Below are 12048 nucleotides of genomic sequence, written 5' to 3' on the forward strand. Positions count from 1 at the left end.
GTTAATTTTTCACCTGATTAAAATATATTGTTTTAGTTTTAGAGGTTTTATGTAATCCCAACGGTATCATATATACAAAAAAATCTGTATACATACACAAAAGAAAAATAAGAAAGTGAAAGTATATCAATGCAAAAATCAGAAAGAAACAAAGGAAGACAGAAAGAGAGAAAATGAGGGACAAGATGCAAGAATCAAATAGAATAGGTAATAAAATAAAAGTAACTCCTTCACTTGCAGAAAATTATTTAAATATATGGAAAATTAACTTTCAAATCAACAGATTTTTAATAGATTTATTGATATTTTTTCTTTTGAGACAAAGTTTTACTCTTGTCGCCCAGGCCGGAGTGCAATGACACTATCTCAGCTCACTATAACCTCTGCCTCCGAGGTTCAAGCAATTCTCCTGCCTCAGACTCCTGAGTAGCTGGGATAACAAAAGTCCACCAACACGCCCAGCTAATTTTTGTATTTTTAGTAGAGACGGGGTTCCACAGTGTTGACCAGGCTGGTCTGGAACCCCTGGCCTCAGGTGATCCACCCGCCTTGGCCACCCAAAGTGCTAGGATTACAGGCATAAGCCACCTTGCCCAGGCTATTAAAAACTTTTAAATACCAAGATCCAACTTGCCTTTTGACAAGAGTCAGTTGAAATCAAAGTGGCAAGGTGGAAGTAGACATTTCATGCAAATGTTAATCAAGTGAGAGCAGAAGAGGTCAAAATAATATTACACGAGCTAAATCTTAAGTCAAAGACTCATATTTCGTAAAATGCACTTGACAGTGAAACTCCAAAGAGACAAAGAAAGATATTAACAATAGTAGGTTCACTAGGAACCTGTGAAAACTTTGAATACGTGTGTGTGTGTCATATATTAGGATTACAAATACATAAAGCAAATACTGACAGAATAGAAGAAACACAAGGAGAACAATATAATTATAGCAAGATATTATTAGACCACACTTTCTGTAATAAAAATCAAAATAGAGGAGGCTGGCAAGATGGCCGAATAGGAACAGCTCTGGTCTGCAGCTCCCAGCGCGATCGACACAGAAGGTGTGTGATTTCTGCATTTCCAACTGAGGTACCCGGTTCATCTCATTCGGACTGGTTGAACAGTAGGTGCAGCTCACTGAGTACGAGCCAAAGCAGGGTGGCATGTCGCCTCATCTGGGAAGTGCAAGGGGTCGGGGAACTCCCTCTCCTAGCCAAGGGAAGGGTTTAGGGACTGTATCATGAAGCACAGTGCTCTCCAACGCAGATACTATGCTTTTCCCATGGTCTTCGTAACCTGCAGACCAGGAGATTCCCTCCGGTGCCTATGACACCAGGGCCCTGGGTTTCAAGCACAAAACTGGGTGGCCATTTGGGCAGACACCAAAGTAGCTGCAGGGGATTTTTTTTTTCCCCATACCCCAGTAGCACCCAGAAGACCAGTGAGACAGAACTGTTCACTCCCCTGGAAAGAAGCCTGAAGCCAGGGAGCCAAGTGGTCAGGCTCGGCGGATCCCACACTCATGGAGCCCAGCAAGCTATGACCCACTGGTTTGAAATTCTGGCTGCAAGCACAGCAGTCTAAGCTACTCCTGGGAAACTCGAGCTTGGTGGGGGAAGGGCATCCATCATTGCTGAGGCTTCAGTAGGCAATTTTACCCTCACAGTGTTTACAAAGCTGCCTGGAAGATTGAACTGGGTGGAGCCCACCTCAGCTCAGCAAGACCAGACTGTATCTCAAGATTCCTCCTCTTTGGGCAGAGCATCTCTGAAAAAAGAGGCAGCAACCACAGTCAGGGGCATATAGATAAAACACCCATCTCCCTGGGACAGCACCTGGGGGAAGGGACAGCTGTGAGAGTAGCTTCAGCAGACTTAAACATCCCTGCTGGACAACTCTGAAGAGAGGAGTGGATCTACCAGCACAGCATTCGAGCTCTGCTAAGGGTCAGACTGCCATTTCAAGTGGGTCCCTGACACCCTTGTCTCCTGATTGAGAGACACCTCCCAGTAGAAGCTAATAGACACCTCATCAAGAGAGCTCTGGCTGGCATGTGGCGGGTGGCCTCTGGGACGAAGCTTCCAGAGGAAGGAACAGGCAGCAATCTTTGCAGTTCTATGGCCTCCGCTGGTGATAACCAGGCAAACAGGGAGTGGACCTCCAGCAAGCTCCAGCAGATCTGCAGCAGAGGCACCTGACTGTTAAAAGGAAAACTAACAAACAGAAAGGAACAGAAGCAACATCTACAAAAAAGATGTTTACTCAGAGACCCCATTCGAAGCTCATCAACATCAAAAACCAAAGGTAGATAAATCCATAAAGATGGGGAGAAGTCAGTGCAAAAAGGCTGAAAATTCCAAAAACCAGAATGCCTGTTCTCCTCCAAAGGATCACAACTCATCACCAGCAAAGAAACAAAACTGAATGGAGAATAAGTCTGATGAATTGACAAACTCAAATTTGACAAATTTCAGAGGTGGGTAATAACAAACTCCTCCTAGCTAAAGGAACATGTTCTAACCCAATGCCAAGAAGCTAAGAACCTTGAAAAAAGGTCAGAGGTATTGCTAACAAGAATAATCAGTTTACAGAAGAACATAAATGCCTGATGGAGATGAAAAACACAGCACGAGAACTTCATGAAGCATGCACAAATATCAATAGCTGAATCGATAAAGTGGAAGAAACCATATCAGAGATTGAAGATCAATTTAATGAAATAAAGCAAGAAGATAAGATTAGAGAAAAAAGGAATAAAAAGAAATGAACAAAGCCTTCAAGAAATATGGGACTATGTGAAAAGACCAAATCTACATTTGATTGGGGTACGTGAAAGTGACAGGGTGAATGGAACCACTCTTCAGGATATCATCCATGAGAATGTCCCCGACCTAGCAAGACAGGCCAACATTCAAATTCAGAAAATACAGAGAACACCACAAAAATACCACTTGAGAAGAGCAACCCCAAGACACAGATTCGTCAGATTCACCAAGGTTGAAATGAAGAAAAAACTGTTGAGGGTAGCCAGAAAGAAAGGCAGGTTACCCACAAAAGGAAGCCCATTAGACTAACAGTGGATCTCTCTGCAGAAACCCTACAGGCCAGAAGAGACTGGGGGGCCAATATTCAACATTCTTAAAGAAAATAATTTTCAACCCAGAATTTCATATCTAGCCAAACTAAGCTTCATAAGTAAAGGAGAAATAAAATCCTTTGCAGACAAGCAAATGCTGAGAGATTTTGTTACTACCAGGACTGCCTTACAAGAGCTCCTGAAGGAAGCACTAAAAACAACTGGTACCAGCAACTGCAAAAACATACAAAATTGTAAAGACTATTGACACTATGAAGAAACTGCCTCAATTAACGGGCAAAATAACCAGCTAGCAACATAATGACAGGATCAAATTCACACATAACAATATTAACCTTAAATGTAAATGGGCTAAATGCCCCAATTAAAAGACACAGACTGGCAAATTGAGTAAGTCAAGATCCATTGAAGTGCTGTATTCAGGAGATCCAGCTCACGTGCAAAGACACACATAGACTCAAAATAAATGGATGGAGGAATATTTACCAAGCAAATGGAAAGCAAAAGAAAGCACGGGCTGCAATTCTAGTCTCTGATAAAGTACACTTTAAGCCAACAAAGATCAAAAGAGACAAAGAAGGGCATTACATAATGGTAAAGGGATCAATGCACCAAGAAGAGCTAACTATCCTAAATACATATGCACCCAATACAAGAGAACCCAGAATCACATAGCAAGTTCTTAAAGACCTACAAAGAGGCTTAGATTCCCATACTATAACAGTTGGAGACTTTAACGCCCCACTGTCAATATTAGCCAGATCACTGCAAAAAAAAACTAACAAGGATATTCAGGACTTGAACTCAGTTCTAGACCAAGAAAACCTAACAGACATCTACAGGACTCTACCACAAATCAACAGAATATACATTCTTCTCGGCACCACATCACACTTATTCTAAAATTGACCACATGATTGGAAGTAAAACACTCCTCAGCAAATGTAAAAAAAACGGAAATCATAACAAACAGTCGCTCAGACCACAGTGCAATCAAATTAGAACTCAGGATTAAGAAACTCACTCAAAACCGTACAACTACATGGAAACTGAGCAACCTGCTCCTGAATGACTACAGGGTAAATAATAAAATGAAGGCAGAAATAAAAAAGTTCTTTGAAACCAATAAGAACAAAGACACAACATATCAGAATCTCTGGGACACAGACAAAGCAGTGTCTAGAAAATCTACAGCAAAAAAATCCCCACAAGAGAAAGCAAGAAAGATCTAAAATCGACAACCTAAAATCACAATTAGGAGAACTAGAGAAACAAGAACAAATTCAAACCCTAGCAGAACACAAGAAATAACTAAGAACAGAGCAGAACTGAAGGAGATAGAGACACAAAAAATCCTTCAAAAAAAAAAAAAAAAATCAATGAATCCAGGAGCTGGTTTTTTGAAAGGATCAACAAAATAGATAGACTGCTAGCCAGTCTAATAAAGAAGAAAAGAGAGAAGAATCAAATAGATGCAATCAAAAATAATAAAGGGGCCATCACCACTGATTCCGCAGAAATAAAAACTACCATCAGAGAATAAACATAACTAGACAAATAAACTAGAAAATCTAGAAGAAATGAATAAATTCCTGGACACATACACCCTCCCAAGTCTAACTCAGGAAGAAGTCAAATCCTTGAATAGACCAATAACAAGTTCTGAAATTGAGGCAGTAATGATGAGCCTACCAACCAAAAATGTCCAGGACCCGATGAATTCACAGCCTATGTATGAGAGGTACAAAGAAGAGCTGATTCTATTATTTCTGAAACTATTCCCAACAACAGAAAAAGAGGGACTCCTCCCTAACTCATTTTATGCGGCCAGCATAATCTTGATACCAAAACCTAGCAGAAACAACAAAAAAAGAAAATTTCAGGACCATATCCCTGATGAACATGGATGCAAAAATCCTCAATAAAATACTGGCAAATCGAATCCAGCAGCACATCAAAAAGCTTATCTACCATGATCAAGTCAGCTTCATCCCTGGGATGCAAGGCTGGTTCAATATACACAAATCAATAAACATAATCGATCACATAAACAGAACCAATGACAAAAACCACATGATCATCTCAATAGATGCAGAAAAGGCCTTCGACAAAATTCAACAGCCTTCATACTAAAAACTCGCAATAAACTAGGTATAGATGGAACATATCTCAAAATAATAAGAGCTATTTATGGCAAACCCCCAGACAATATCATACTGAATGGGGAAAAACTGGAAGCATTCCCTTTGAAAACTGGCACAAGACAAGGATGCCCTCTCTTACCACTCTTATTCAACATAGTATTGGAAGTTCTGGTGACAGCAATCAGGCAAGAAAAAGAAATAAAGGATATTCAAATAGGAAAAGAGGAAGTCAAATTGTCTCTATCTGCAGATGACATGATTGTATATTTAGAAAACCCCATTGTCTCAGTCCAAAATCTCTCTAAGCAAACAAGTAACTTCAGCAAAGTCTCAGAATACAAAATCAATGTGCAAAAATCACAAGCATTCTTATACACCAATAATAGAGAGCCAAATCATAAGTGAACTCCCATTCACAATTGCTACAAAGAGAATAAAATACCTAGGAATACAATTTACCAGGGATGTGAAGGACCTCTTCAAGGAGAACTACAAACCACTGCTCAAGAAAATAAGAGAAGCCAGGCACAGTGGCTCACGCCTCTAATCCCAGCACTTTGGGAGGTCGAGGCAGGTGGATCAGGAGGTCAAGAGATCAAGACCATCCTGGCTAACATGGTGAAACCCCGTCTCTACTAAAAATATAAAAAATTAGCTGGGTGTGGTGGCGGGCACCTGTAGTCCCACCTACTTGGAGGCTGAGGCAGGAGAATGGCATGAACTCAGGAGGAGGAGCTTGCAGTGGGCAGATATTCTGCCACTGCACTCCAGCCTGGGTGACAGAGCAAGACTCTGTCGAAAGAAAGAAAAGAAAGAAAGAAAGAAAGAAAGAAAGAAAGAAAGAAAGAAAGAAAGAAAGAAAGAAAGAAGAGAGAGAGAGAGAGAGAGAGAGAGAGAGAAAGGAAGGAAGGAAGGAAGGAAGGAAGGAAGGAAGGAAGGAAGGAAGGAAGGAAGGAAGAAGGAAGGAAGGAAGGAAGGAAAAGAAAAGAAGAGAGGACACAAAAAATGGAAGAATATTCCATGGCTGGGCACAGTGGCTCATGCCTGTAATCCCAGCACTTTGGGAGGCCGAGACAGACGGATGACGAGGTCAGGAGATTGAGATCATCCTGGCTAACACTGTGAAACACTGTCTCTACTAAAAATACAAAAAATTAGCAGGGCGTGGTGGCGGGCGCCTGGAGTCCCAGCTACTCGGGAGGCTGAGGCAGGAGAATGGTGCAAACCTGGGAGGTGGAGCTTGCAGCGAGCTGAGATCATGTCACTGCACTTCAGCCTGGGCGACAGGGCAAGACTCTGTCTAAAAAAAAAAAAAAAAAAAGAGAAAGCAAGAACATTCCATGCTCATGCATAGAAAGAATCAATATTGTGAAAATGGCCATACTGCCCAAAGTAATTTATAGATTCAATGCTATCCCCATCAAGCTACCATTGACTTGTTTCACAGAATTAGAAAAAACTGATTTAAATTTCTTATGGAACCAAAAAAAAAAAAAAAAAACTCATATAGCCAAGACAATCCTAAGCAAAAAGAACAAAGCTGGAGGCATCATGCTACCTGATTTCAAACTATACTACAAGTCTACAGTAACAAAAACAGTAAGGTACTGGTATCAAAACATATATAGACCAATGGAATGAACAGAGGCCTCAGAAATAACACCACACATCTACAACCATCTGATCTTTGAGAAAACTGACAAAAACAAGCAATGGGGAAAGGATTCCCTATTTAATAAACGGTGTTGAAAAAACTGGCTAGCCATATGCAGAAAACTGAAACTAGACTCCTTCCTTACACTTTATACAAAAATTAAGATGGATGAAAGACTTAAATGTTACACATCAAACCATAAAAACCCTAGAAGAAAACCTAGACAATACTCTTCAGGACATAGGCATGGGCAAAGACTTCATGACTAAAACACCAAAAACAATGGCAACAAAAGCCAAAATTGACAAATGGAACCTAATTAAACTAAAGAACTTCTGCACACCAAAGGAAACTATTCTCAGAGTGAACAGGCAACCTACGGAATGGGAGACAAATTTTGCAATCTATCCATCTGGCAAAGGGCTAATACCAGGATCTACAAAGAACTTAAACAAATTTACAAGTAGGCAAAGGATATGGACACTTCTCGAAAAGACATTTACATGGCCAACAAACATATGAAAAAAAACACATCATCACTGGTCACTGGAGAAATGCAAATCGAAACCAAAATGAGATACGATCCCATGCCAGTTAGAATGGCGATCATTAATAAGTCAGGAAACAACAGATGCTGGAGAAGATGTGGAGAAGTAGAAAAGTTTTTACACTGCAGGTTGGAGTGTAAATTAGTTCAGCCATTGTGGAATGTGTTGATTCCTCAAGGATCTAGAACTAGAAATACCAGTTGACCCAGCAATTCCATTACTGGTTATATATCCAAAAGATAATAAATCATTCTACTATAAAGGCACATGAACACGTATGTTTTTTGCAGCACTATTCACAATAGCAAAGACTTGGAACCAACCCAAATGCCCATCAGTAATATACTGGATAAAGAAAATGTGGCACATATACACCACGGAATACTACGCAGCCATTAAAAAAATGAGTTCATGTCCTTTGCAGGGACATAGATGAAGCTGGAAACCATCATTCTCAGCAAACTAACACAAGAACAGAAAACCAAACACAGCATGTTCTCACTCATAAGTTGGAGTTGAACAATGAGAACACAGGTACACAGGAAGGGGAACATCACACATGGGGGTCTGTTGGGGGGTGGGGGGCTAGGGGAGGGATAACATTAGGAGAAATACCTAATGTAGATAATGAGTTGATGGGTGCAGCAAACCTCCATGGCACATGTATACCTAAGTAACAAGCCTGCATGTTCTGCACATGTACCCCAGAATTTAAATTATAATAAAAAAATCAAAACAGAATATTAATGAGGAAACAGACTACTTAAAGGAAGCATAAAACTACTATTTCTGACAGAGGTATAGAGAGCACTCCTCAACATCAGGATACACACCCTTCTCAATAGCTCATACAATATATTCCTTGATAGACCACCTCTTGGGCCAAAAAAGAAGTCTTACCAAATTTTTTAAAACTGAAATTTTATGAAGTATTTTCTATGACTAAACTCGATTGCAAGTGTACAACAAAAATAGAAAAAAAACTGAAAACAAAAAAATACACCAGGCACAGTGGTTCACACCTGTAATCCCAGCACCTTGGAAGGCCAAGGCGGGAGAATCACAAGGTCAGGAGATCAAGATCATTCTGGCCAACATGGGTGAAACCCTGTCTCTACTAAAATACAAAAAACTAGCAAGGTTTGGTGGCACACACCTGTAGTCCCAGCTACTAGGGAGACTGAGGCAGGTGAATCACTTGAACTCAAGAGGTGGAGTTGCAATGAGCTGAGATCATGCCACTGCACTTCAGCCTGGTGATAGAGCAAGACTCCATCTCAAAAAGACAAAAACAAACAAACAAACTATATGTGTGTGTGTATATATATGAATTTAACAAAACACTCGAGCATGCTCTTATGCAAAGGTTGTAATATTAATATTGTAAAGATGTTCATCCTGCTTAATGTAATCTACAAATTTAATGAAATGTTTTTCAAATTTCTCATTGCATTTTTGAAAAAATAGAAACAGCAACCCTAAGTGTATATAGAATCTCAAAAGACAATAGAGTTCCCAACAATCTTAAAATAATAACAATAATAAAGCAATATTGCAGGCATTAAATTTCCTGATTTCAAAAGACATTCCAAGCTACAGAATTAAAACAATCTGGTGTAAGTATAAGGAAGAAAAATTAGACTAGGCCGGGCGCGGTGGCTCAAGCCTGTAATCCCAGCACTTTGGGAGGCCGAGACGGGCGGATCACGAGGTCAGGAGATCGAGACCATCCTGGCTAACACGGTGAAACCCCGTCTCTACTAAAAATACAAAAAACTAGCCGGGCGTAGTGGCGGGCGCCTGTAGTCCCAGCTACTCGGGAGGCTGAGGCAGGAGAATGGCGTAAACCTGGGAGGCGGAGCTTGCAGTGAGCTGAGATCCAGCCACTGCACTCCACCCTGGGTGACAGAGCAAGACTCCGTCTCAAAAAAAAAAAAAAAAAAAAGAAAAAAAGAAAAATTAGACTAATAAAATAGAATGCAATACATACATATACTTTAACATGGTCATATGAGAAGTCATTTACAGAGCAATAATTATCATTGTAAGCTAATAGGTAAAGGTAATGCAAATTTCTATTGCCAAATCATTCAGTAAATATAATCTGAAATATAAAAATACTGGAATATCACTCAGTTTTCAAAAAACAGAAAATATTCTACCAATTATAAAGATAAATCTTGATAACATTATGCAAAATGAAATGACTCAGCCACAAAAAGACAAAGATTGTATGAGACAGACAGATATAAAGCATTTACACACTTAGATAAAAATAAAAAGGTCTCCTATTTGCTTAACCCGTAACAGCAAGAAAGTCTGTCAGTCATCTGTGACAAAAATGTCTTAATGAGAGAACCAGGCATCATGGTTAACATCTGTAATGACAGCTACATAGTACAGTAAGGTTGGAGAATGGCTTCAGGCCAAAATTTTAAGACCAATCTGGGTTATGTAGTGAGACGCCATCTCAAAAATAAGTGCCTTTAAGAGAGCTTTGAGATCCAGGGAGAGAATTGTGAAACTTTGCCCAGCCCAAGGTCGAGGAGCACCCTTTTCAGAAGGCAAGCTTTCATTCAGGTGGCAAACTACAGGATCCCTGCTCTTGACTACAGACACAGAAAATGTCCCACACAACTTGGTCCCACTGAGAATTTTGAACTTACTGTGTAATCATCCCAAACTCCTCCCAGCCACAGTTTGTGAGAGGTCTTAGTCTTCCAGAAGCCCGGAGAGAGATACCAATTTAGATCCATGCTGGCAGGCTGGCAGACCTTGGTCCTTACTGTGGTCCTAATAGCAGTTCCAGCTTCCTAAGTCACAGTTCATGGCCACTTCTGCCCATGTAGAAAGCCACAGTGACCTCAGAAATCCTCTCTAGTACTCAGTGAAAACCATACTAATCCATATCCTAATACAAAGCCCACCATATGCAGACCTAACTGTAGAAACCTGCCCTAGCATCTACCCTACTGAGTAAAGTCCTGAAGGATATTTACTCTGTCCAAAAATAAAATGGGAATTACAATTACCCAAGCCCCTTCCAATAAGCCAACCCTAGTGCAGAGCCAGCAGCCTCGTGACCAAGCTACAACCCCGCTCTACTACAAACCCAGAGGGCATTCTGTCACCCTAGGGGCCCAACAAAAGACTTTTACCCTCTGAAACCTTAAACTTGAAGTTTACAAAAATTTTAAGAGGTGTTTGCTCCTTCAAATTCAGACACCAATGCAAAAGTATATTGTGCCCATTGTCAATGCCTCTATTTTAACATAGCACTTGAAGTATGTGGAAGAAAAATTAGTCAAAACAATTTTAAAGTCACTGAAATTGAAGACAAATAAGTAAAATGTTGCTGTTTGTAGATCATGCAATGTTCTCTATAAAAAACCATAAACAGTACATTAAAACCTTTTGAAACCAATAAATACACTCCATAAATTAGCAAAATATAAAATTAACATACAAGTATAAGTTATGATTCCATACACTTAAACTATCTGACAAAAGAGGAAGAAAACAATCTTATTTACAATCACACTAAAATAATAAATATCTGAGAACAAATTTTGAGGAGCTGAAAAAGTTTTCAAGTGAAAGACTTATCAATGAAAAATAATGAGAACACAAATAAATTTAAATATATTTTATGTCTATCAATTCAAAGAATAAATGTTAAAATGCCATATTATCCAAAGTGCTCTTTAGAGTCAATGAACTCTCTATCAATATTCCAGTGTTTTTTTTCACAGTAATGAAAAATACAATCATAAAATTTACATGAAACCACAAGAAACTGTGAATAGCCAAAGCAATCTTGAAGAAAAAGAAAAAAGCAGGACATCATACTTCAAAATTTCAAACTGTATTTCAAGACTATAGTAATAAAAACAGAATGAAATGTGCAGAAAAATGAACCAAAAAAAATGATACAGAAACCACTAGTCTCACACATTTCAGAGATGATAGAAAAAGAGAATGTAAAAGATAGTTTAGCATGGAGTATCTTAAAATTATGCAGATATCTGTGTGTCCACAAAAACAAACAAACAAAAAGTCAGAATGTTCACTCTTGTATGCCATGAACAGTACTTTAGCTGTCACTGTAAACTTGAAGGAAGATTACGGAAGCGAAAGAAGAATTCTTAGAAATTTTAAAAGCATAAGACAGAAGATGTCCGTGTGTGAGAGAAAATTAACAAATAAAAATAAAAATAAAAATAAGGCTTTCCAGAAACTACTTCTTTTGGAGCACAGCTTCCAGAATCACTTTAAGGACTGGCTTCCTCCTTGACTTTGGACCTCTCATCCATGTTGTCTGTATTCACTCTCACCTACCTGGGGGTTCTTCCACCATCTCATGTCTCTTCATATTCCAGGGCTCTTTTCCTTGCTCCAGAAAAATGATGAGGTCTGGCTTAAAGGCAGCAATACCTGTTTTATTAAAAATGAACAACATGCGTCTTGCTCATATTCTCCAATTACTGACTTAGTAATGTGCTCAGTAAAGAGGATGTAATAGAATACTCTAATACATTTATCCCAAAATACTAAATTATAACATGTTGGGAAAAAGGCTTATGGAGTGCCTGCATAAACTGGC

The 12048-nt window shown here is 39.3% G+C and overlaps 1 protein-coding gene across 1 annotated transcript in view; it reads right to left on the reverse strand.

Moving 5' to 3' along the window:
* Positions 1 to 12048, reverse strand: part of LOC103234280 (zinc finger protein 257) — a 190295-nt gene that overhangs the window by 158970 nt on the left and 19277 nt on the right. Inside the window, exon 3 of the mRNA XM_073016723.1 lies at positions 11784 to 11879. Within this exon, the coding sequence (XP_072872824.1) occupies positions 11784 to 11879 (96 nt within the window). The remainder of the gene's footprint in view (positions 1 to 11783; positions 11880 to 12048) is intronic.

This window comes from Chlorocebus sabaeus, chromosome 6 (assembly GCF_047675955.1).
Source record: "Chlorocebus sabaeus isolate Y175 chromosome 6, mChlSab1.0.hap1, whole genome shotgun sequence".
NCBI lineage: Eukaryota > Metazoa > Chordata > Mammalia > Primates > Cercopithecidae > Chlorocebus > Chlorocebus sabaeus.